Source organism: Pelophylax lessonae, assembly GCF_965119305.1.
Source record: "Pelophylax lessonae genome assembly, chromosome: 1".
Classification (NCBI taxonomy): Eukaryota; Metazoa; Chordata; class Amphibia; order Anura; family Ranidae; genus Pelophylax; species Pelophylax lessonae.
The window spans coordinates 330,370,631-330,397,106 of NC_138768.1; the positions used below are offsets into that span (position 1 = coordinate 330,370,631).

General features: G+C 43.4%; 1 protein-coding gene across 1 annotated transcript in view; it reads left to right on the forward strand.

Annotated features, from left to right (window-relative positions):
- The first annotated feature begins 18,678 nt into the window (after window positions 1–18,678).
- The window catches only part of LOC309565524 (myosin-7), a 73,562-nt gene continuing 65,764 nt past the window's right edge, over window positions 18,679–26,476 (forward strand). The window contains exons 1-3 of the mRNA XM_082270490.1: window positions 18,679–18,882; window positions 18,966–19,109; window positions 21,206–21,362. Of these exons, the coding sequence (XP_082126616.1) occupies window positions 18,682–18,882; window positions 18,966–19,109; window positions 21,206–21,362 (502 nt within the window). The 5' untranslated portion in view covers window positions 18,679–18,681. The remainder of the gene's footprint in view (window positions 18,883–18,965; window positions 19,110–21,205; window positions 21,363–26,476) is intronic.

Sequence of the window (26,476 nt, forward strand, 5' to 3'; positions counted from 1 at the left end):
AAAAAAAGAAAAAAACTAAAAAGTCAGCACTACAACTAAAATATATATATATAAAATAAGCTGCTTGCAATATAGGTCAATATACAGACCCCTAAAATGAACAATAATTGCAGGGCTGAAAATAAATTCTCCAAACATTAAATCATAAATAAAATCCAGTGGGACTGTTTTGCTTGATTTTGTTCTTTATGATATAATGTTTTTAGCGCTGCAATTATTATATATATGTATAAACCCTTACCTTGCAAAACAACCCATTCAGTTTAAACGGAAATGAAAGGCAAAACATTTGTGTTTAGATATGAAAAAAAATACATATACAGTATGTATTTTTTTCTTTATATATAGTATCTCACATAAGTGAGTACACCCCTCACATTTTTGTGAATATTTTATTATATCTTTTCATGTGACAACACTGAAGAAATTACACTTTGCTACATTGTAAAGTAGTGAGTGTACAGCTTGCATAACAGTGTAAATTTGCTGTCCCCCTCAAAATAACTCAACACAGTCATCAATGTCTAAACCGTGGCAACAAAAGTAAATACACCCCTATATTAAAATGTCCAAATTGGGCCCAATTAGCTATTATACCTCCCCGGTGTCATGTGACTTATTAGTGTTACAAGGTCTCAGGTGTGAATGGAGAGCAGGTGTGTTAAATTTGGTGTCATCACTCTCACTCTCACTCTCTCATACTGGTCACTGGAAGTTCAACATGGCATGGCACCTCATGGCAAAGAACTCTGAGGATGTGAAAAAAAGAATTGTTGCTCTACATAACGATGGCCTAGGCAATAAGAAGATTGCCAAGACCCTGAAACTGAGCTGCAGCACGGTGGCCAAGACCATACAGCGGTTTAACAGGACAGGATCCACTCAGAACAGGCCTCTCCATGGTCAACCAAAGAAGTTGAGTGCACGTGCTCAGCGTCATATCCAGAGCTTGTCTTTGGGAACTAGATGTATGACTGCTGCCAGCATTGATAAAGAGGTTGAAGGGGTGGGGGGGGGGGGATCAGCCTGTCAGTGCTCAGACCATACACGGCTGTCACGGAACCATGAACCAGACGTACAACAACAGATAAGTGAAAATAAGAAAGCTTTATTGAAAAACAAGCTATAAAGCAAAAGTCCAAACGGATGGCGAAACCGATGCAGAGTCTTTGCGAAGCCAGGGGTCAGGAACCAGCAGGGTAGTCAGACGAAGCCAGGATCAGGAACCAGCAGGGTAGTCAGACAAAGCCAGGATCAGGAACCAGCAGGGTAGTCAGACGAAGCCAGGAACAGGAACCAGAAGTAGCAGCAGTCTTAGTAGCATGTGAACACAGGAGGACCAAGCAGGGAACTGAAGCCACAGACCTCCTATATATATGAGCTAGGCATCCAGCTCCTCCCAGTGGGAAGGAGGAGCCGCAGGGTGGGAGGCTACAAGAAACCCAGAAACCAAGATGGCCGCCAGCACATGTCAAACGAAGGAGAACAGCAAGAAGGTAAGACCATGACAGTACCTCCCCCTCAAGGGCCCCTCCTCCGCGGAGTAAAGAACGGTTTCTGAGGGAAGCGTGCGTGGAAGGCTCGGAGCAAGGCAGGAGCATGGACATCTGCGGAGGGAACCCAGGAACGCTCCTCTGGACCATAACCACGCCAATGAACCAAAAACTGCACCCGACCGCGGACCAGGCGTGAGTCCAGGATATTGCTCACCTCATACTCCTCACGATTGCCCACTCGGACCGGACGAGGCCGAGGAACCGAGGAAGTGAAACGATTACACACCAGAGGCTTCAACAGGGAGACATGAAACACGTTGGAGATCCGCATGCCAGGAGGAAGCGCAAGGGCATAGGCTACCGGGTTTACCCTGCGAAGCACTCGGAAGGGACCAACAAAGCGAGGCGCCAGCTTGGGAGTGGGCACACGAAGGTTGAGGTTGCGGGTGGACAACCATACACGGTCTCCGGCCTGGTAGGAAGGAGCAGGCGCTCGTCTGCGATCAGCCTGGAGTCTCTGGCGCTGCGCAGAGACCTCAAGGGACTTCTGGATCTGTACCCAAGAAGCACGTAGGACGGAAAGGTGATCCTCCACAGCCGGAATATCCTGGGGAGAGAATACCTCCGGTAACACGGCAGGTTGGAACCCATAGTTGGCCATGAAGGGAGACGTCCCAGAGGAAGAGTTCACCGCCGTGTTCCTGGCAAACTCAGCCCAAGGCAGGAGGTCAACCCAATTGTCTTGGTGATCGGAGACATAGCAACGAAGGAATTGCTCCAAGGCCTGATTGGATCGTTCTGCGCCCCCATTGGACTGAGGGTGGTAGGCCGAGGAGAAGGAGAGATGAATCCCCAACTGGGAGCAAAAGGCGCGCCAGAACCTGGACACAAACTGACTCCCCCGATCCGACACAATCTCCTTGGGCAAACCGTGCAACCGGAAGACCTCCCTGGCAAAAATCGTGGCCAACTCCTGTGCAGAGGGTAACTTCTTGAGAGGAACACAGTGACACATTTTGGAAAACCGATCCACAATCATGAGAATGACCGTATGGCCTCGGGATGCAGGGAGGTCCACAATGAAATCCATCCCCAGGTGTGACCATGGGCGCTCCCCGGTGGCTAAGGGTTGCAGAAGGCCCAACGGAAGGTGCCGAGGGGACTTACTCTGGGCACAAACGGAGCATGCCGCTACATATGCGGCGATGTCGGAACGTAGGGAAGGCCACCAGAACAGACGTGAAACAGCCCAGGACAGCTGATTCTTTCCAGGATGCCCCGCGGTCTTGGAGTTATGGTAGGTTCGCAACAGCCGAGTGCGCAACTCCTCAGGCACAAAACATCTGCCGTTGGGTCTCCCAGAGGGAGCACCAGATTGAGCCGCCAAAATCTGCTCACCCAGGGGAGAGGTCAGGCTGGTGCGAATGGCAGCCAGGATCTGATTCGGAGGTATGACCGAAGTCGGAATCGACTCCTCCCTGGACAGGTCGGAGTACTGCCGTGATAAGGCATCAGCCCTGATGTTCTTGGAACCGGGTAGGTAGGAGACCACGTAATTAAAACGTGACAAGAACAGAGCCCATCTGGCCTGACGTGGTGTCAATCTCTTGGCCTCAGAGAGGTAGGTCAGATTCTTGTGATCCGTCAGGATGAGGACCGGAACCACCGAACCCTCGAGCAAGTGCCTCCATTCTTTAAGAGCCTGCACGATGGCCAATAACTCCCTGTCACCAATCTGGTAGTTGCACTCCGCGGAAGACAGTTTCCGCGAGTAAAACCCACAAGGAAGCAGAGGACCCTCTGGTGTTCTACGCTGAGACAGAAGGGCGCCTACTCCCGTCTCAGACGCGTCCACCTCGAGGACAAAGGGCAACCCAGGGTTGGGATGCGACAGAATCGGAGCCGACACAAAGGCGGACTTTAGAGCCTCAAAAGCTTGGATGGCCTCGGGCGGCCAGACCTGGGAATTACTGCCCTTCCTGGTCAGATCCGTGAGAGGCTTGGCTAGCATGGAAAAGTCCCTGATGAACTTCCGATAATAATTGGCGAAGCCCAAAAAGCGCTGCAGGGAGCGAAGACCACTGGGCTGGGGCCACTGTAAGACAGCCGAAACCTTCTCAGGATCCATGGAGAACCCCTCAGCGGAAATGATGTAACCTAAGAAGGTTACCTGGGATCGGTGAAATTCGCATTTCTCAAGCTTACCGAACAGCTTGTTCTCTCGTAACCGTTGCAACACTCGTTTGACATCCAGAATGTGGGTCTCCATGGACTCAGAATATACCAATATGTCATCCAGGTAGACCACCACACACTGCTGCAACAGGTCACGGAAAACATCGTTGATGAATTCCTGAAAGACTGCGGGCGCATTGCACAGCCCAAAGGGCATAACCAAGGATTCATAATGACCGGTCCTGGTGTTAAACGCGGTCTTCCACTCATCGCCCGCCTTGATCCTTACGAGGTTATATGCCGCCCTCAGGTCGAGTTTGGTAAAGACCGTGGCCCCTTTAAGGCGATCGAACAGCTCGGAAATCAAGGGTATCGGGTAAGCGTTCTTGATCGTGATGCGATTGAGACCCCTGTAATCGATGCAAGGCCTCAACTCACCGCCCTTCTTTTTCACAAAGAAAAATCCAGCCCCTGCCGGGGACGAGGATTTGCGAATGTGTCCACGTGAAAGCGCCTCCCTCACGTACTCCTCCATGGCCTCATTCTCCGCTACCGACAGTGGATAGACTTTGCCACGAGGAGGAACGGCACCAGATTGTAACTCGATGGCACAATCGTATGGGCGGTGCGGAGGTAGGGCAACCGCACGCACCTTATCGAATACATCCCGGTACTCCTCGTATTCAGGGGGCAACAGAGAGTCCGAGGAAGTACACAGCAACTTGACAGGCCCATGGATGCAACTAGCCCCACACTGCGGTGACCACGAGAGGATCTCGGCCGATCTCCAATCGAAAATCGGATTATGCTTCTGGAGCCAGGGGTACCCCAAGACCACCGAGTAGTGTGGAGACGAAATAACCTGGAAGCAGACCGACTCTCTGTGAACGGCACCAATGGCTAAACCCACTGGAAGGGTCTCATGAGTCACGTGTGGCGGCAAAAGGGGTCTGCCGTCTATCGCCTCAAGAGGCAGAGGAGAACCTCGAGCCTGCAGAGGAATGGAATTGGCGGCAGCGAACACACTATCAATGAACAAACCACCAGCACCAGAGTCCACCAACGCCTGGGTCGTCACCGAGCCCCCGACCCAGGAAAGGACAACAGTGATCAGTGGTTTGTCAACACGGGAAACCGGGGACGAGGAGACTCCACCCAAGATCTGCCCCCGACAGGATCTCAGGTGCGAGCGTTCCCCTGGACGGTTCGGACATGCCAACCGAAAATGCCCACCGAGACCACAGTACATGCATCGGCCCTCGCGTCTCCGGAGTACCCTCTCCCCCTCGGACAGGCGAGCAAACCCCAGCTGCATGGGTTCACCCCCAGACAAGTCATCCCCAGGAGGCATGGGAGGAGAGGGAGGCACGGGTGGGACAACAAAGGTAGGCGCCAATCTGTTAGGAGGCCTCCGCAGACTCTCCTTAAAGGAAGGTCTCTCCCTGAGTCTGGTGTCAATCAAAATCAGGAAAGAAATAAGAGACTCGAGCTCCACTGGTAGGTCCTTAGCTGCAACCTCCTCCTTCCAGGCATCCGAGAGACCATGAGAGAAAGCAGCGACCAGAGCCTCATTATTCCAGCCCACCTCTGCTGCCAGGGTACGAAACTCAATGGCGTATTCAGCTACGGATCGTGAACCCTGTCTGATGGACATAAGGAGCTTCGCAGCAGAGGCAGCACGAGCCGGCACATCGAATACCTTCCGAAGAGAAGCAACAAAACCGGAAAACTCGGCAACCACCGGATTGTTGTTCTCCCATAAAGGGCTGGCCCAGGCCAAGGCCTTGTCCGAGAGCAGCGAGATTAAGAAGCCCACCTTTGATCTCTCAGTAGGAAAGGCATGTGGCAGCAACTCGAAATAAATGCACACCTGGTTAAGGAAACCTCGGCACTGAGTTGGCTCTCCCCCAAAGTGCTGTGGAAGGGGGGCAGAACCGGACATACCCCGAAACACCGCAGGCGCAACAACAGGTGTCGGGGTAGACTCTGGCGCAACAACCGGAGCGGCAGTAGGAGCGGGCCCAGGAGCGACAACCGACCCGTCGGCAACGGGAGCGAAATGAACCGTGCGTTCAAGCAGGGTTTGCAACGCCACGGCGAACTGACCCAACAGGTGATCCTGCTGATCAAGTCTGGCAACCAGCGTGGGTAGTGAGGATGGCCCTGTACCGTCAGAATTCGTGGCCTGTGGTACCGTGCGTTCAAGCAGGGTTTGCAACGCCACGGCGAACCGACCCAACAGGTGATCCTGCTGATCAAGTCTGGCAACCAACGTGGGTAGCGAGGATGGCCCTGTACTGTCAGAATTCATGGCTTGGTCCTAATGTCACGGAACCATGAACCAGACGTACAACAACAGATAAGTGAAAATAAGAAAGCTTTATTGAAAAACAAGCTATAAAGCAAAAGTCCAAACGGATGGCGAAACCGATGCAGAGTCTTTGCGAAGCCAGGGGTCAGGAACCAGCAGGGTAGTCAGACGAAGCCAGGATCAGGAACCAGCAGGGTAGTCAGACGAAGCCAGGATCAGGAACCAGCAGGGTAGTCAGACGAAGCCAGGAACAGGAACCAGAAGTAGCAGCAGTCTTAGTAGCATGTGAACACAGGAGGACCAAGCAGGGAACTGAAGCCACAGACCTCCTATATATATGAGCTAGGCATCCAGCTCCTCCCAGTGGGAAGGAGGAGCCGCAGGGTGGGAGGCTACAAGAAACCCAGAAACCAAGATGGCCGCCAGCACATGTCAAACGAAGGAGAACAGCAAGAAGGTAAGACCATGACAACGGCACACTGCATCAAAATGGTCTGCATGGCTGTTGTCCCAAAAAGAAAGCCTTTTCTAAAGATGATGTACAAGTTTGCTAAAGACAAGCAAACTAAGGACATGGATTACTGGAACCATGTCCTGTGGTCTGATGAGACCAAGATAAACCTATTTGGTTGAGATGGTGTCAAGCGTGTGGCGGCAACCAGGTGAGGAGTTCAAAGACAAGTGTGTCTTGCCTACAGTCAAGCATGGTGGTGGGAGTGTCATGGTCTGGGGCTGCATGAGTGCTGCAGACACTGGGGAGCCACAGTTCATTTAGGGAACCATGAAGGCCAACATGTACTGTGACATACTGAAGCAGAGCATGATCCTTTCCCTTTGAGACTGGGCCCCGGGGCAGTATTCCAACATGATAACGACCCCAAACACACCTCCAAGACAACCACTGCCTTGCTAAAGAAGCTGAGGGTAAAGGTGATGATTTAAAAAAAAAAAAAAGGTGATGGACTGGCAAAGCATGTCTCCAGACCTAAACCCTAATTAGCATCTGTAGGGCATCTTCAGATAGATGGTGGAGGAGCATAAGGTCTCTAAAATCCACCGGCTTCGTGATGTTTTCATGGAGGAGAGGAAGAGGACTCCAGTTGCAACCTGTGAAGCTCTGGTGAACTCCATGCCCAAGAGGGTACAAGGCAGTGCTGAAAAATAATGGTGGCCACACAAAATATTGGCAGTTTGAGCCCAATTTGGATATGATCACTTAAGGGTGTACTCACTTTTGTTGCCAGCGGTTTAGACATTAGACACATGGCTGTGTGTTGAGTTATTTTGAGGAGACAGCACATTTACACTGTTATACATGCTGTATACACTCACTACTTTACATTGTAGCAAAGTCCCATTTCTTCAGTGTTGTCACATGAAAAGATATAATAAAATATTTATAAAATTGTGAGGGGTGTACTCACTTTTGTGAGATACTGTAAGTAATCTCTGTTCTCAGCTGCATAAGGGACTTAGAGAGCTGGAGAAACAGCAGCACACTCATCTTCCCAGGCTGTGTGTAGGGACATGTGTATGAATAAGTCCTGGCCATTGGAGGACAAGCAGTCTGTGCTCCCAGTACAGCCCGCAGACTGACCATGCTGGAATGGATGTGCTATAATGCCTAGCGTGGTAAGCATCAAATAGGAAAGCAGGGGGACTGGCAGGATGACCAGGTATTTCACACAAAGGAAGCAATATAAAGAGAACAGGATACTTTTTAACACAAGTACATGGTACAATAGGCACATATCAGGAATATAAAATGTTGGCCTAACATATTCGTTAATGTTATGGCTGATCAGCATATGTTGGCAGATCAATGAAGTACAAACTGTTCTTTCATTCATGCTCCAAAAATGATCCAAATTTTCAAATGTAAACAGAGCAAGAGAGACTCATTATAACATATCACCAATTTTATTAAAAATAGTTAACAATAAAAAGAACACTCATACTTGCTGAAAAGCACATTGTACCAGCACTTGTAAATACCTCTACTGTCAGGGTGCTATCTGGAACAGGGGTGTGCACGGCCAAGACACGGGATGGGAACTTCCTCCATTACCCAGCGCCGACATGTGCAGAAATGCGCTTAAGTCCAAATCCAGAATTGGTGCCAAGTGTCCAATTTATGGGAAGGAGAATTGGCAAGTAATTGCTGGATGATCTTCAGCTAGTCCGTGATTTTTGTTTCTGTTTATCCTGATCCTATGTTTACTCTGAATAACTGCTACCGACTTGGCCTTCCTGGACTTCCCTTTGCTTGACTCCTGATTGTAACCTCGGCTCATTGAAGGACCTTGTTCCATTGATTCACAGTACCATGTATGACTCCTGGCCTCTCCATTATTTCCTTCCAACTATACTATTCACCTGTATATTGCCCAGTCTGGCTCCAGACAATGTCTCTCTCACCTGAATCCTATTGCTCACCAGTACCATGACCTTGGCTTGGTCTTTGATCTCAACACCTCTACCTTCCAGTTCCAGACCTTCCCTATAGGTCCTGTCCTGCATCACCCTACCGCCAGTGTCAACTATCTGCCAGCTGCAGACTCCTGTGTCTAGTGAGGAGTGGACATCACTATAGACAATAAGCATTGCTAGTCAGAGTTTTTCTCACCCAAAGTATGGGATTAGTCATAGAGGCTGAGTGAAATATGTCAGAGGAAGAGCATAGACTGGTAGTGATCTCCGTTAGTTTTAATAACTACTCGTGGGAAAAAAAAGCCAGCAATGTGTGGCTTACCTTGAGGGGATGAGGTCTATAAGATGAAGTGTATAGGAGAAGGTAAAAGCAATGTAAAATATCTTATCAATATGCGGTAAGGTTAATGTATAAACTGTATTTCTAAACATGCATGGGGCAGCCATACTTGCTCATTGAACACACACTAAAAATAAATTTGTGAGCACTAGGTATTGCAATCTTCTATTACTCTGATATACCCTCCTATATAAATTTACAAACTTATGTAAAACACCACAACATGTGCTTTTGATTAATAATATTGGTCCAAACAAAATATTAGTGTCCTTTTCTTAACCACTTAAGCCCCGGAGGATTTGGCTGCCCAAAGACCAGGCCCTATTTTGCAATTCGGCACTGCGTGGCTTTAATGGACAATTGCGCGGTCGTGCGACGCTGTACCCAAATTAAATTGACGTCCTTTTTTTCCCACAAACAGAGCTTTCTTTTGGTTGTATTTGATCACCTGTGCGATTTTTACTTTTTGCACTATAAACAAAAAAAGAGCGACAATTTTGAAAAAATAACAATATTTTTCACATTTTTTTAAATGAAATTCCCCCAAAAAATTTAAAAATCAAAATTTTTTAACATTTTAGGCCAATTTGTTTTCTGCTACATATGTTCGGTAAAAAAAAAATAAGCGTATTTTGATTGGTTTGCGCAAAAGTTATTGCGTTTACTAACTAAGGGAAAGATTTTTGTCATTTTTATTGTTTTTTTTTTTTAACCAGTAATGGCGGCGATCTGCGTTTTTTTTTTTTTTTGCGGGACTGCGGACAGATCGGACCCTTGACTGACATTTTTGACACTTTTGGGGGTACCAGTGACATTACTACAGTAATCAGTGCTATACATATGCACTGTTACTGTAAAAATGACACTGGCAGGGAAGGGGTTAACTTTATTAGTAATCAAGGGGTTAAGTGTGTCCCTAGGGGCGTGCTTTTAACTGTAAAGGGGCGTGGCTAGCGATGTAACCACAGAGACATACGATCCTACATAGCAGGATCGTATGATCTCTGCAGTTAGATCAGGGAGAATGACAGGCGGCTTTGTTTACATTAGCCGCCTGCCTTTCTCCCTCTGCACCAGGAGATCGCGAGTGACCGGCGGACATCGGGTCCACCGGTCACAAGCGCGGACATGTCAGGGAACGAGCTGGGGCGGGTGCACGCCTCCGGCGGCGCGCGCTCGCCCCCTAGAGGCTCTCAGGCGAGTGACATAGTACTACGTCACTTTGCCTGTACGGGGCTGACTGCCGCAGTAAATATACTGTGGGCAGTCGGCAAGTGAGTGACATATATATTTGGTGAATCCAATCGACAAAGACATCAGTCCTTATAATACATATGCCAACAGATATAAGAACTGATGTCTATGGCGATTGGATTCACTAAATATATATGTCACTGGTTTAAGAAAAGGACACTAATACTTTTTTTTGTACGGATATTATTAATTACAAGCATTGTGGTGTTTTACATAAGTTTGTAAATTTATATAGAGGGGTATATCAGAGTAATAGAAGATTACTACAAATACCCACAATTAGTAATAGAAGATTACTACAAATTACCCACAAATTCATTTTTAGTTGAATTTTATTTGTGTTTTTACACACAAAAGGGGGGGTTAGCAGCAGGAATATTATTGTTCATTTTTTTCTTATTGGTATTATCCTAGGCACAGGAATAACACACAATTTATGCATCAAAATTTAAAATTTTGGTGCCATGAAGTAGTTTTTCTATAGCAGTAATGCCTAACCCATGGCACGCGTGCCACAGCTGGCACGCAGAGCCCTCTCTGTGGGCAAGCGAGCAGGGCCCCATCTTTTCCCTTGTCTGTAACAGAAGAAGAGTGGCTGTTAAAACTATGCTGGTGCTCGGTCTGCTGACTCAGCTCAGGCTTTACCAGCAGCGAACGCACAGCCTCCTGCAGTCCTGCCCCCTTCCGCTCTCTATGCATCCAGCCTATTGGCTTCCCCGTGACGCCCAGGTACGGTGCAAGGAGGCAATTGGCCTGTGCAGGTGTAAGTCATCGGAGCCTTGCCGGAGCGTGCTTCCGCTGCCTCAGCCAATCTGCGGCTCTGGGTTGTCTCTGTGAGTGGACTGGGCAGGAGAAAATCAAATACAAGGCTGGCCAGCCAATAGGGAGGCGGGGGAGAGTGTCCCAGGTGTTCACTATCAGGCCAGGGCAGAAGTTTCCCAGAGTTCTGGAGCCCAGTAAGGCTGCCTGGAATGTGAGGTAAAGAGCTGACTGGTTGCCCATAGCAACCTAATACAGGCCTTTTACTTTTCATTTGTGCACTCCAGTAGAGAAAGGAGCTGACAAGAGGACTCCTGGTTGGCTGCAGCCAGGGACAAATGGGGAGCCAGGACAAGTGCGCCATGGGACATGTAATCCTATGGCTTCATTTTAATAAATTAAAGGAAAACTACAGCCCCAGCATGCCCTGCAAAAATAAGAGTTGGGACAGCCTGGAGCCCAGAAAAAAAGGGCTAAGAGAGAAAGCAGAGAAAGGGTGAGAGGAGTGTGGAGATAAGAATGAGAGGAGGATGAGGTGGTTTGGAAGGGAGAGGGAGCCCAAGCCACAACAGCCCCTGGAGTTGAACCAGCCAGTGAAAAGCGAGAGGACAATGCTGAGAGGACACAAAAGAGATCGAGGAGGGCGATCACAGGCACCAGCAAAAGGAGAAGCTGCTGCTAGGCACATCGACACAACTCCAACCATGTCACTGCCGGTGACTATCCAGCAGCAATCATTGCAGATTTTGACGACTTTCCTGTTTTCACAGAACACCAGCAGCGTATACACTATGGTACACAATATAATGAGTGGACATTGTTAGTCCGCCTGCTAATAGCCAACAACATGGCTGCCTCCAAGGCAGCAACAACTTTTTCCTCCTTACCCCGTGTTCTGTCAAAACAGCCAACCCGTCGTGTACCATAGTGCATACGCTGCCGGTGTTCTGTGAAAACAGCCAACTCATCTAAATCTGCATTTACTGCTGCTGGAGAGTCACTGGAAGTGATGTGGTTGGAGATTTTGGCGAGTTGGAGTTTTCAGCAGAACACCAAGCGAATGCTGATCTGGCTGCAATCCCTCTTAGGGTGGGCGATCATCACCAGTGTTGGCACTTTGAAATAAATAAGTTGGTTTTGTGTCTTAGTTTGAGCACTTGGGCTCAAAAAGGTTCGCCATCACTATTCTATAGGATGGAATACTTCCACTGATGAAGACTTGACATGCAGGCACAGAGAGACTCCTGTTATTTGCACAGAGCTGAATTAGGCAATAAATTAACACTTTACGTAGCCTGCAGTATCACCAACTCCAGTGTGCAATGTCACTAGTCCAGACACTTTCCTATGTATTTCAGCCAAAAGGCCATCCTCAGTAGCTGAAACCTGTAGGAAGAGGTTTGGACTAGTGATGTTGCATGCTGAAATAGGTGATACTGCTGGCTATGTGAGCTGAGTCTTGTGTTTTAAAAGATGATCTATTTTTATATGAATTATTTAATAAAATGAATGCACAATCTGGAGCTTTTCTCCACTTCTTTTTATGCTAGTAATGATAAGTAAGAGGTTCTTTAAGTGCCAAAGCACTGGACATTTTCAAATTGCTTTAGTATTGTCATGGAGGGAAATATTTTGAATATAAAGCGAAAGTCAGTATTTTCATTATTATTTTACCCAAAATGTAGTTGAGGCTTGGAATAGACTTCCAACAGAGGGGGCCAGTCAGCCAACAATAAGTGGATTCAAACATGCTTGGGACAAATTTACATTTATACTTAGACCCAAAAGTAAAAAAAAAAGAATAATAAAATAAATAAATAAAAATAAAAAATGGGACAGACTTGATAGACTTGGTCTTTTTTATGCCATCTTCTATGTTTCTATGGATATCAGTAAACATTTCCCGACAGATTGTGGGAGAGAAAGCAATTATATGAGTTTAAAAACTTTGGCTAATTGTTTTTCCTCAAGATGACGAATACTATAACTGCCTCCGAGATCTCCATTTTCCCCCACTCTCTTCATTTCTGTTAAAAAAGCATAATCTGGTGATTTGGAGGAAAACTGGGCAAAATTATCAGCGGAGGGTTGAACAATGCCAGCCCCTTTGACCAATCTCTTATGTCCATGGTCATCTTTACAAAGCCATTAAATGTATCTATATTTGTATCAACATAATGATATTACTGGATATGGCATACAACTCAGTAAATAGAGTTTGTAGAGGTCAGTATCTATAGGAATAGATAATTAGGTTATGAAATGAGTGCAGAAACCAATATTAACCAGAAATTATTTTCTATACAAACATTAAATCTGATACTTTTTCTCTCTGCTATTGCATGTTTAACACCACTATTTCTTTTTGCACGGCTTTGTTGAACAAGCCCATATGTATTTTTAGCAGGCTAGCATTGTGTAAGTTTAAGAGACAGGCTGGCAGTTGCTGTGCGGGTTATTTTATAGCAAAGAGGATTTAATCGGTGCATTTCAAGAATTCAGCAGAGTATGGGTTAATCAATTCTTCCTAGCCCTGGGGATCAGAAATATACTTAATGGCATGTCACACTTGCTCTGTCTCACATGTCCCCCACATCTCCCCACCACAATTCCTACACAATGACGTGAGACCCTCAATTGTTCTCTTGATGTGTGGAGGGGTGTGGCTGGCAGACAATGGAGCCCAAATCTGGATGGAGGGGACAGGAAAAAGAACAGGTGAATATATATAAATCCATGCATGTGCACACTGAGAATTGTAAACAGTGCTTTCTTCATTATCTGTTCCTGCTTGCTCACTGTTCCCAGGTGAGTACTGATAGGGCTTATTCTGTGTTACACTAATTATCTGTCATAGGTAAGGCATGCCAGTGCACAGCCGGTAGAATATATTGCTGTTCCTGCATTTTTTATTTATTTTTTTTAATTATTATTATTATTATAATACAGAATTTATTCAGCACCACCGATTTGCACAGTGCTTTACAATATAAAGGCAGACAGTACAGTTACAATACAATTCAAGGTACGAGGGTAGGAGGACCCTCTTGTCTTCAATTGTATTGTAACTGTATTGTATCCCTTTATTTTAACTTGTATTTTTGCAGGATGCCACCTTTCTGGATTACGGCATATTCATACACTAGTCGTGGGCACATTGAAGGTGACCTAACTTGTGTTAAAAACTGAAATAGCATAACAACAAATTGTATCCCAGGTTTCTTTTTTCAGATCCAATTAAGAGGTCCTATGCAGTGTTGGGGTAGTTACTCAAAAAATGTAACTAGTTACTAGTTACTAGTTACTTCTGTAAATTGTAATGAGATTACTTTACTAGTTACTGCATTTGAAAAGTAACTTCACTACTTATTACTTTACTTTCCTCTTTCTTAATTGACCTTGTAGAAGAAGATACATGACGCTCTTTCTGCATAGAGTTTATTGTATAAACACAGGCTTTGGGAAACATGAGAACAAAAGCTGAAAAAACAGAATAAAACATAAATTGCAACAAAAAGTCATAAACTTCATCCCTCTCTATTCTTCGAAATAACGATGGTATCGCACGGCTTGGGTAACGCAGGAAAGCACGTTCCTATAGCCTAGTAAAGTAGTGTAGTTACCTCCTATAGCCTAGTAAAGTAGTGTAGTTACCTCCTATAGCCTAGTAAAGTAGTGTAGTTACCAATATTAGTATTGTAACTAGTTACTTTACTTAGTTACCAAAAAAAGTAATGTAGTTACTGTAATTAGTTACTTTGTAACTAGTTACCCCCAACACTGGTCCTATGCTAGAATGTGACTTGTCGCTATGAGCAGATGTATTGTTTTCATAAATTGGTATTATAATATAAAATGTACTTTATGGAACCATAGCACAATTGAAAGGTATTTTGGTATTTAAACATATTATTTAGGACAGTGGTTCTCAACCAGGGTTCGGTGGAAGCCTAGGATTCCTCCAGAGGTTGCTAGGGGTTCCTTGAGCAATGAGCAATTTCTGCTCTCAGATATGTTTCCAATGACACCATTGTTCCTTTTAGCTATCTGGAAGAAGGTAATTCTTCCCAATGTCCACAAGCGTAAGGAATATTCATCCCACTGACCATCACACTAATGTATCATGAGTTGTAAATATATTCATTTTTAGCAGGGGTTCCCTGAGACCTGAAAATTATTTCAAAGGGTTCCTCTGTGTTGAAAAGGTTGAGAAAGGCTGATTTAGGACATGATGATTCTAGAACTCTTATGGTTTATTTGGACATTGCCCAGTATATCAATCAAAAACACACTAGCACATCTAATGTTAAAGTAAAATAATTTAAAGTAGAATTAATTAAATAATATGACATCGTTGATGGGGTTTTTTTGTTCGGACAGATCTATTTATCGATGGCAAATAGTCTGTATTAGCATATTTTCTGTGGACACATATTTCTGTTTAATATATTCAAGTTTACCCTAAAGTGACCGTGTCTAGATATCATGTGCTGAGCATTGCTATCAAATTTGCTGTTTAATGTTTTTTTGGATATAGTAATTGGGGTGAGGATTGTATTCCTATAAAGTTTTTTTTTTTTTCTTGTCAACCACAAAAACCTAATAAAAATGATGTTAAAAAAAGTAGCCCTGTCAGTCCTAACTAGAAGTTTCTTGCTATAGAAGAAATGTTATACTTACCTTTCCAGCAGCCTATGTCTCTCTAGCTTCCCTTTACTGGAGCTTCTGTCAGACTCCTCAGCATTCAACGATTCCGGGAGTGTCCAATGTCTGTGCTCCCTTGCTACCTGCTGTGGTTCCATCCTCCAACCCCTACATCACTATAGGGCACAGCAGTGACATATGGGGTCACAGGATGGAGCCAATGCATGCTGTGGACAACACAGACATTGGACACTCATGGAATTGTGGAAAGTTGTAGAGTCAGACGGATTTTGTATGCGACTAAGTTGCTTTAAAGTTAAACACCAGGCAGATATTAAAAGAAAATACAATTTTGTATATATGAAAAATGAAATTATTTGATGCATTTTAAATACTGCCAGATTAAAACTACAGTCTGTTTATAAACCTTATGATATTCCACTGCACAGCAGTGTGGTTGAAGGACAGCGTAGACCAATCGGACTACAGAATGATGCTCACTGTCCAATCAGCTAACTAATAGTCGGGAGATGACAAAGTTCTATTGCTTATATGACCACTGCAGTACACAAAAAGTACAAAATGTAGAAACAAAATGACAATGTTAGAGAATGAGAGAGTACAGCACTGTCTAAGGGGCTTAAATAGTCACTTTTTATTACCTTGGTTTGAATCTTCTTCAACCACTTTACCACCGGAGGATTTTGCTGTCTTACGTCCAGGCCACTTTTTGCGGTTCGGCACTGTGCGACTTTAACTGACACTTGCGCGGTCATGCAACGCCGTACCCAAACTAAATTTACGTCCTTTTTTTCCCACAAACAGAGCTTTCTTTTGGTGGTATTTGATCACTTGTACGATTTTTACTTTTGCCCTGTAAACAAAAAAAGTGCGACAATTTTGAAAAAATAACAATATCTTTCACATTTTTTTATATGAAATTCCCCCCAAAAAAAATGTAAAAATCAAAATTTTTTAACATTTTAGGCCAATTTGTTTTCTGCTACATATTTTTGGTAAAAAAAAATCACAATAAGTGTATTTTGATTGGTTTGCGCAAAATTTATTGCGTTTACTAACTAAGGGAAAGATTTCTGTAATTTTTGGTGTTTTTTTTTTAACAAGTAATGGCGGCGATCTGCGATTTTTTGCGGGACTGATTGCGGCGGACAGATCAGACCCTTGACTGACATTTTTGACACTTTTGGGGGTACCAGTGACATTACTACAGTAATCAGTGCTATAAATATGCACTGTTACTGTAAAAATGACACTGGCAGGGAAGGGGTTCATTTTTATTGGTGATCAAGGGGTTAATGTATGCCTGGTGCTTACTAACATGTGTGGGGGGAGGTGACTGAGTGACACAGGGACAGATCGCAGGTTCAGCTATGCTGAACCCTGCAATCTGACCCTGTCTGTCACTTAGGAGATCCGCCTGCTTTGTTTACACAAGCGGGCGGATCTCCACACTCGATTCCCCGACGATCGGGGAAGAGCGGCAGTGATCACCACCGCTCCTCCCCTGGCCTGACTCCCGCTGTGACTGAATACAGCGGGAGCGAGCCTCCGGCGGTGCGCGCGAGCCTCCGGCGGCGCGCGCGAGCCTCCGGCGGTGCGCGCCGCCCACTTTGCCGCAGTACAGTCAACGTGACTGGTCGGCAAGTGGTTAAAAAGAACTGGAGATGCAACTACTTAGGTACCCCTGGCAGTATTATTGTTTGTTCCAGTACCTGTCACTGTTACTCTATTAATGCAGCTTATACCGCAGGTAAATGAGCAACGCAGAACTAATGGCATGTGAAATAACAATAAGAATCCATTTGATGAATAACTGCATACAGTTATTAGAACACTTTTTTAAGTTCTGTTGCTCTATCTGAAACACAGAAAAGTGAGGCTTTATAGTCTGGCAAGATCCTGTAAATCACAAGAATGGCTGTACAGAACTGAACATTTACAGGCACATTAAATAATTCACATACATGTATTCTATGTTGTCTACCTGCAGACTTTTGCATGACATTTTTGCTGTATCATTTTATTACTGTATTACATACCACAGACTGATAGATTCTCCCTCTAGATATCTGTATAAGGCAGAGTCAGTCAGTCTTCCTGATTAACAACTATTGAAGTATAAAATCTATATCATCCACCAAAATATTTATTCAACCATGTTTAGATTTGTCTGGTAGACTTTTATTGAGACCAAGGTACAACCATTGTACAAGACTACTAAACAGCCCGCATACAGTATGTGATGAGCAAATAGAGGACCTCCAAATAAATCAAAGGACTTAAAGTGTTACTAAACTCACAACAGTAAAATCAGTGTGTATATGCAGTAAAGCATGCTTGTTTTACTCACTGTGGAACCTAAGGGGTTAATCCTCATACACATTGTGTAAAAAGGCTGTTGTATCCTGTCTTTTTTGATCCCCTCTTCTTCCACTGTCCCCAATCCTGATAGTGCAGAGCCTTGGAGTCACTCTGCACATGCTCAGTTTGGTGTGTATTACTAGAGAGGTTTTTTTTACTTGGGAGAGTGCATGTGATTAGCACAGGGCCAATCCGTACTGTCCAGACAGAGGGTCAAGGGTCCTGCAGCCTCATAGGACAGTCACAGTAGAATTAAAACTCCTCCTACAAGCTTTAACCAGACACTGATTAAAGTCAAAAGACTGCTATATACTGCTGACAAGAAAAGATATTGAACAGTTTAGATTTACTAAAATGAATGCATTTCCATGTTCTGTGTACTGTGGGAGACCAGATATAGTGAATTCAGAGACCTGGGTTCCTGTAAAACCAACACCACACAAAACTGATATTTCAAACTCGTGTGCATGATGATAAGTGAATTACATGCTGGCTCCTTATTTTTATGAAGGACACTATTGGTGAGATAATACACATCCAAATTAAAAGTTCTGCCCAACGGTTGAGGCCAAAATGATGAGGGCTCAACTAAAGGATTCTCTATAATGTAGGATAAGCAACTGAGGAATCCCACTACAAGAAAGTGACACCTTTTTATATTTTTATGGGAGGGGACTGAGATATGAACCATGGTACTTATATGTTACCTGTGGTGTCTCTAAGACATGTATGAAGTCGGTCAATGATTCTGCCAATAAATGTTCACCTAAAATGAAATAAAATTCTGTATTTCTTCAGCTCTTGATAAAGCAAGAGGTTAATTAAATGTTGTCATCTTTCCATGATGCAAAACTGAGATTTCCTAATTTTTCTTCTCTTGTAGCACGGCCATGGGTGATGCTGTAATGTCAGAGTTTGGGGCAGCTGCCCCCTTTTTGAGAAAGTCAGACAAAGAGCGCCTGGAGGCCCAGACCCGTTCTTTTGATTTGAAGAAGGATATATTTGTCCCTGATGATAAAGAGGAATATGTCAAAGCCAAACTCACCAGTCGTGAAGGGGACAAAGTTACAGTAGAGACAGAACAGGGCAAGGTGAGAACAATATATGAGTTTTACCTGAATGGATTGAATGTTTTTGCCAAATGAAACATTTTTCAAACGTGTCTTTATTCTAGAACATCACTGTGAAAGACAGCCAAGTGATGCAGCAGAACCCACCCAAGTTTGATAAAATTGAAGACATGGCCATGCTGACCTTTCTCAATGAACCAGCTGTGCTGTACAACCTCAAAGAGCGTTATGCATCCTGGATGATCTATGTGAGTGCCAACTGCTTGAGACTAGGCCCCACATTATAACTAGTTAATATTTTGGCTATACAGTAAAACCTTGGATTGAGAATAACTTGGTCTGAGAGTGTTTTGCAAGACAAGTAACATTTTTAAAAAGTTTTGATTTGATAAACGAGCAATGTCTTGATAGCGTCACATCATAACTAAGTATAAAAGAGAAGAGAGGTGCCTCTCGGTGTAGCAATATGGCTACATTTATTGAAGGTACAACATTTAGCAACTTACATGATTGATTATTAACCACTTTACCACTAGAGCATTTTGCTGTCTTACGTCTGGGCCACTTTTTGCGATTCGGCACTGTGCTACTTTAACTGACAATTGCGCGGTCGTGCGACGCTATACCCAAACTAAATTTACGTCCTTTTTTTTCCCACAAACAGAGCTTTCTTTTGGTGGTATTTGATCACCTGTGCGATTTTTACTTTTTGCGCTATAAACAAAAAGCGTAAATTTTGAAAAAATAACAATATTTTTCAAATTTTTTTTATATGAAATTCCCCCCCCCCCAAAAAAATTTAAAAATCAAAATCTTTTAAAATTTTTGGCCAATTTGTTTTCTGCTACCTATGTTTGGTAAAAAAAAAATCACAATAAGCGTATTTTGATTGGTTTGCGCAAAAGTTATTGCGTTTACTAACTAAGGGAAAGATTTCTGTCATTTTTGGTGTTTTTTTTTTTAACGAGTAATGGCGGCGATCTGCGATTTTTTTTGCGGGACTGCGACATTGCGGTGGACAGATCGGACCCTTGACTGACATTTTTGACACTTTTGGGGGTACCAGTGACATTACTACAGTAATCAGTGCTATAAATATGCACTGTTACTGTAAAAATGACACTGGCAGGGAAGGGGTTAATTTTATTGGAGAGGGAGGGGTTAATGTATGCCTGGTGCTTACTAACGTGTGTGGGGGGAGGTGACTGAGTGACACAGGGACAGATCGCAGGTTCAGCTATGCTGAACCCTGCAATCTGTCACTGTCTGTCACTTAGGAGATCCGCCCGCTTTGTTTACACAAGCGGGTGGATCTCCAAACTCGATTCCCCGACGATCGCTGTGAATGAATACAGCGGGAGCGAGCCTCCGGTGGCGCGCGAGCGCCGCCCACAAGGGGAGGAGTCCAGCGACGTAGTTCTACGTCGCTGGATGATAACGAGCCACTGTGCCGCAGTAGAGGCACAGTGAGCAGGGCTAAAGTAGTTAAAACAGGCACATCTAAGTATGCAGGCATCTTGGGTAAAGCTGTCCTCATAGACCATCCTCTGCCCCACCATCAACGTCATCCCTTCCATGCTGTGCTGCATGAGCGCTTTAAGCCTCGCTTTCAGATCGCTCTACTGCAGGGTAGTCTTCCCGGTCATGATTGTAGATTGACAGCGGTGAGACCAGGTGGTGCGGAGTGCAGTCTATGTGGACAGCTTTACCCCGGATGCCGGCATACTTAGATGTGCCCCTATAATCATCAACCATGTGAGTTGTTAAATGTTGAACCTTCATTAAATGTAACCATATTTCTACACTCAGAGGCGCCTCTCTTCTCTTTTATACTCTGTAGCTCCTACTGAATTTTGCTTCTAATCCCCTTGTGGAGGCTGCCATTTGTGGATGAACATTTTATGGTTACACAACCCATCACATTGCTATAATCTTTTTATATGGACTATAAACTGAAGGACTAATGAATAAATGGTTGTGTTACGAATCATCTGAGTTTCTATTATTTCTTATGGGGAAATTCACTATGATATACAAGTGCTTTGGATTACAAGCATGTTTGCAGTACGAATTATGCTTGCATTCCAAGGTTTTACTGTATATTTCTCATTATAACTGTTACTGAACATCTTAGATCCCTCTATAGTATTCCTAACCTCTCAACCCCTAATTTTTGTTGTATATAGGTCTATCCAGTGATTCCATTACATTGTACGCTAATGTTATTTTATCATTATTGCGTATCTGGTGGAACTCCCAATACAATCTACTAATGAGAACAGAATGATGTAACTGGCAGTTCACCAAATAAATATGTACACATATTATTCTTTTGTCCTTCTAGACTTACTCAGGACTGTTCTGTGTGACGGTGAACCCCTACAAGTGGCTCCCTGTGTACAATGCAGAGGTTGTGGGTGCTTATCGTGGGAAGAAGAGGAGTGAAGCTCCACCTCATATCTTCTCTATCTCTGACAACGCCTATCAGTACATGCTGACAGGTCAGGTACCATAGTGCAGTGTGACTTAAGGCCCGTACACACGATCCGAAAATCGGACGAAAAATAACGCTTGTGAAAGGATCGGACGATAATCGGATCGTTAGTACACAGCTTACGAGAGGCGATCACGACAGTTCGCCCGATATTATCCGGTCGTGCAAGCATAAAAATTTTGATCGTATTATAACACATCGTACGATAATCGTATTATCAGTATGTTGTTCGTCCGAAAAAAATGGTGAGCAGTAGACAGCGCATGAGCAGTAGACATCATTTCCCCTCGCACGCTACAGCGTGGTTACGCATACCGGAAGCTTTTGAATCATCGTCCGAGAAAATTCGTATCGTAAGTAACCTCTCCCATTTGCGAATATAATTGAGAGTTCCTAGCAACCAAACAGAAACCGACGGAGAGTCGTCCGATTTTCGGATCGTGTGTACTGGGCATAAGGGTTGGCATACCTGAAAATTTTTGTAAATCAGTGCGCCTACAAATAGGGGTGGGACTAGGGGCAGATTTGGGGGAGGGGTAATAGTGAGCCTCTAATAGCAGGCCCAAACAGTGCCAATGATTATGGCACAGTGCAGCAGATGAAGAGTTGTGCACATACTGTCTCACAGTGAAATATGGGGCTCAGGGCCGCTGATACGGCAGTACAACCAGTCCTGTTGTACTGGGCCCAGACCCCATCAGCTAAAAGGGGGGGGGGCCCAGAGCAGCTTAATTGTGCATTTCTGCCTAAATAAATAAATAGATTTTACTAGAGCAAACCCTCACTCCTACTTGCCTACCAGAGCTTAAATTCATTGCCATGGGCCCCATCAGGTTAACAGAGGGGCCCAGGAGGTGGGAGCAGAGGAGGGACTTTTTTCTATTTTCGAAGTGTAGGCAGATAAAGTCTGTGCTTTTTTTCTGCTGCACCCCAGGGGGGTTTTGGGGGGGGGGGCTGATGGGGCTAACAGTGGAGGAGGAAGACATTTACCAACACCAATGTGGAGAGAAAAAATGCTTCTGTGCCAATGGTGTCACTGGCAGAAGAAATATCCCTTCCTCTATGGTGTCACTGAAAGGAAAAAAGCTACTGCATCAGTGTTTGCGGGAGGAAAAAAATTAGCTGCCTGAACTGAACCTAAACAAGAATTTATAATCGAACCAGGAAGGAATGCAATCTATAGCCTGCACTGACGCTGTATTAGTGCTGTGGAGCATAAAATTACATGTTGGAACTGACAGTTAAAATCACAGAATGTACTACGTTAGGGATCATGTGAATTGACAAGACTAGATGAGTATGCTGTGATGGAATAGGAGGGAGCTGAGGGCTGCGGAGAAATGTTGTACTGGTGGGGACAGAGAAAAGAAAGGCTAACGCCCCGTACACACGTGTCGAAAATTGGCAGGGAATTTTCGGCCAACGTCCGATCGGCCGATTTTCGGCTTGTTAGTATGATGCTTCCGACAACCAACTCCGACTTTTCGGCCGAAAAAAATCTGGTGTGCAGGCTATAAAATTTTTGTTGGCCGTCAACACAATGGCCGATTTTCGTGCAGTCAGTACAGATTTCGACAGGGAAAAATCTGATGAGCAATTTTGTTGGCCGAAGAAAATTCGTGTGCAGTCTAGGCACATTCCAAACAACAAAACGCAACTTGGACAAAAGTCGGACGATTGGTCGGCCGATAATCGTTGCGTGTGTACAAGGCTTTAGACTAGGAAATAGGGAAAGGGAGCTAGACTGATGAGAAGGAGGAAGAGTTGTGTAGAGGTAATAGAGACAATATAGTGTAGAATGGGATAGCAAACCCAATGAAGAATAGAATGTGGCACATACTAAATAGAGAGGGAGAGTCATTTGTAACAAAGTACTAAGCTGATGTGACATTAGCAAATCAAAGGAGAGATAAATAAAGTGAAGAGTTACAAATGTAGAAAACATGACATAACAGATGTATGACATTATAAAGCCCAGTGACCATCACAGCTTATGCTGGCCATACACTAGCCAAAAAATCGTTCGAAAATCTGTCATTTGGTCAATTCGTTTGTTTTTTGTCCAGGTAATGGGCACAAAAAGAAAATCGTTTTTAACTTTTCAGAGTCGAAAAATCAAAGGAACAGTTTGGAAAATTCTGCCGAACGAACGATAAATTGAAAGGTTAATGTGTTTCTCGGCCAAACTGTTTGCACTAGGCATATGTGACAAAATGAACGAAAAACTGATTCATTTATGTCCATTGAACGATTTATCATTCGAAATTCGGTCATTACATGATGGCACGATCGTCTGCTCTCACGGCTGAGTGTTCGTTTTTCGAAAATGAGTTTGAACGATTTTTCGGCTAGTGTATGGCCAGCTTTAGGGTAAAAAAAGGATTTAATCTAGCAGACAATGATACCAAGGAGCTGGGAAAGGTGTACAGGGATGAGAGGGCCGACTGAAGGAACAATGTGGGGCTGAAAGACTTTGTATTCCCAGTAATGGAGCTGAGAGAAAGGAGCGGTGTACGAGAGACAAGGTTGGACGGAGAAAGGGATGGAAGTATTGGAATGGATGTGCAGAATTGATTGGAGCTGGCCATAACCAGTTTTTTTTCGTTCAGGCAACAGGATTCCTCCAGATTTCTCCACCCACATAAATGAGATGGATGGAGTAATCCCCCAGCTGGAACACTGTATTCCGACAGAGGCACCCAGCAGCTCACCAGTTCTTAAATGTGATGGCTGCATTTGTTTTCTTTCTTTTGGCTTTTTTCTTTTATTTTTACCTGGTGATCTAACCTGTAAGTCTGGTGTTTCTCAACAGAACAGGCTGTCCTGAGGATGTAGCAGTTAGAGGTTTGAGAAAAACAATTTAACACTGACAGGGGTGCTTAAAGTGATCAGCTTTTATTTATTTATGTAAAACCTTTATCCAAAAAAGGAAAAAAAAACTGTAGCTGTTAGATTTGGGCTTCACTTTTTATTTAAATCTGCTAATGCATGTAACACCCCCCTCCCCCTAGACTGAAAATGCTGCTGTCCAAGGGTGTCTGTGTTGCTCCCTCATCCACCACGGCACCCTAATACTAGACATGTGCAGAATGAAAAAATTGTTTCATTTCATTTCGATTCTGTATTTACATAAACCTATTTTTGGAATTTTGTTTGGTTTATTTGAATCGATTCAAATTTCCAGCATTCAAAAAATCTAATTTATTCTTTTCAAATTTAGAATTTTGGAAGATGGTTATATTCTTTCTATTTCATTCTATTCTGTTGTTTTTTTCTATTCTATTCTATTCTTTTATTTTCTATTCTAATATTTTCTTTTCTATTTTATTCTATTATTTTCTATTATAATTCAAATTTATTCTATTCGAAATTCGAATTTCGGAAAACAGTTATATTGTTATATTCTTTCTGTTCTATTCTTTTTTATTCTATTCCTTTTTTAATTCTATTATTTTCTATTATATTCAAATTCGAATTTATTCTATTTGGAAAACAGTTATTTTGGTTATATTCATTCTATTCTTTTCTATTGTTTATTCTATTCTATTCTTTTCTTTTCTGTTGTACTATTTTTTTCTATTCTTTTCTATTCTATTTGAATTCAAATTTGAATTTATTCTATTTAAAATTCAAATTTCAGATGATGGTTATTTTCTTTCTATTTTTTTCAATTTTTTATTCTATTTTATTTCTTTATTTTCTATTCTATTTTATTCTGTTCTTTTATTTTTGTTCTATTTTGTTCTGTTTTACGCTATTCTTTTATTTTCTATTCTATTCCTTTATTTTCTATTCTATTTTTTTTTCTATTCTTTTATTTTCTATTAAGTTCTGTTTTACTTTATTATATTATATTCTTTTATTTTCTGTTCTATTATATTCTTTTCTATTCTATTCCGTTATTTTCTATTCTATTTCATTCTCTTCGAAATTCGGATTTGATTCAAAAACGATTCGAAAACTATTTAAATTAGAATTTTGTCCAGAATTTTGTTTCGTTATTTTAGATTCATTACTATTGTAGTTCAGAAATTCAGATACATCTGAATTTTACATTAATGAAAAATTCAGCCGAATTTCAATTTGTAACAAAATGAATCACACATGTCTACCTAATATAGGAGGCATGTTTCTGGTCGAAACACCAGATGAAAACAAAGAACAAAAAAAAGAAAATGAATGCAGTCACCACATTTAATGATTTGTAATCCGCAATATATTACATTTTTGGTTTTGAGTTTAATACCACTTTAAAAAACCCACTTCTGTTGGGTGGGGGAGGCCAGACACTGATAAAGTTTGATCAGTGAATGGCCAGTTTAAATAAGAGAGTGTGATAAATGAAGAACTGAGCAGGAGTGTGTGCCCGCAGTAAACTGCCATTGGAAGGAGGAGGGAACAGAACCCTCCCTATTGCAAGTATCTCAATCCCTGCTCTGCCTGACAGGAGTGGCACTGCAATCACTCCTGTTCATCTGCAGGCAGCTGGAGAATGGAGCCTGGCACCTGAAAACAAAAAGCTGACATTACCAGGCAAAAACTGAAAAGTTCCAAGGTATGATGACCAGCATACCAGGAAATGTTTGGAAATCGCAATTCCTGAGATTGGGAAGTGTGAAGCAAATCACAGAGTGCTCCACAACAAATCCCTGCTCTGCCTGACAGGAGTGACACTGCAATCACTCCTGTCCATCTGAAGGCAGGTGAAGAATGGAGCCTGGCACCTGAAAACAAAAAAGCTGGCACCTCCAGGCAAAAACTGACAAGTTCCTAGGTATGGTGACCAACATACCTTGAAACTTTTGGAAATCGCAATTCCTGAGATTGGGAAGGGTGAAGCCAATCACAGAGTGCTCCGCAACAAATCACTGCTCTGCCTGACAGGAGTGGCACTGCAATCACTCCTGTCCATCTGCAGGCAGCTGAAGAATGAAGCCTGGCACCTGAAAACAAAAAGCTGGCATCTTCAGAGCAGCAGGTTTTCTCCTCTTCCAGGCACTCACTCTTTATTACATCAAAGAAGCACAGCCTCATTCACATGCAGCTAAAAAAAAAATATGTTATTACAACAATGTGTACATTTCAACCTGTATAATTAATTTAAACCTGTATAAAAAAAAA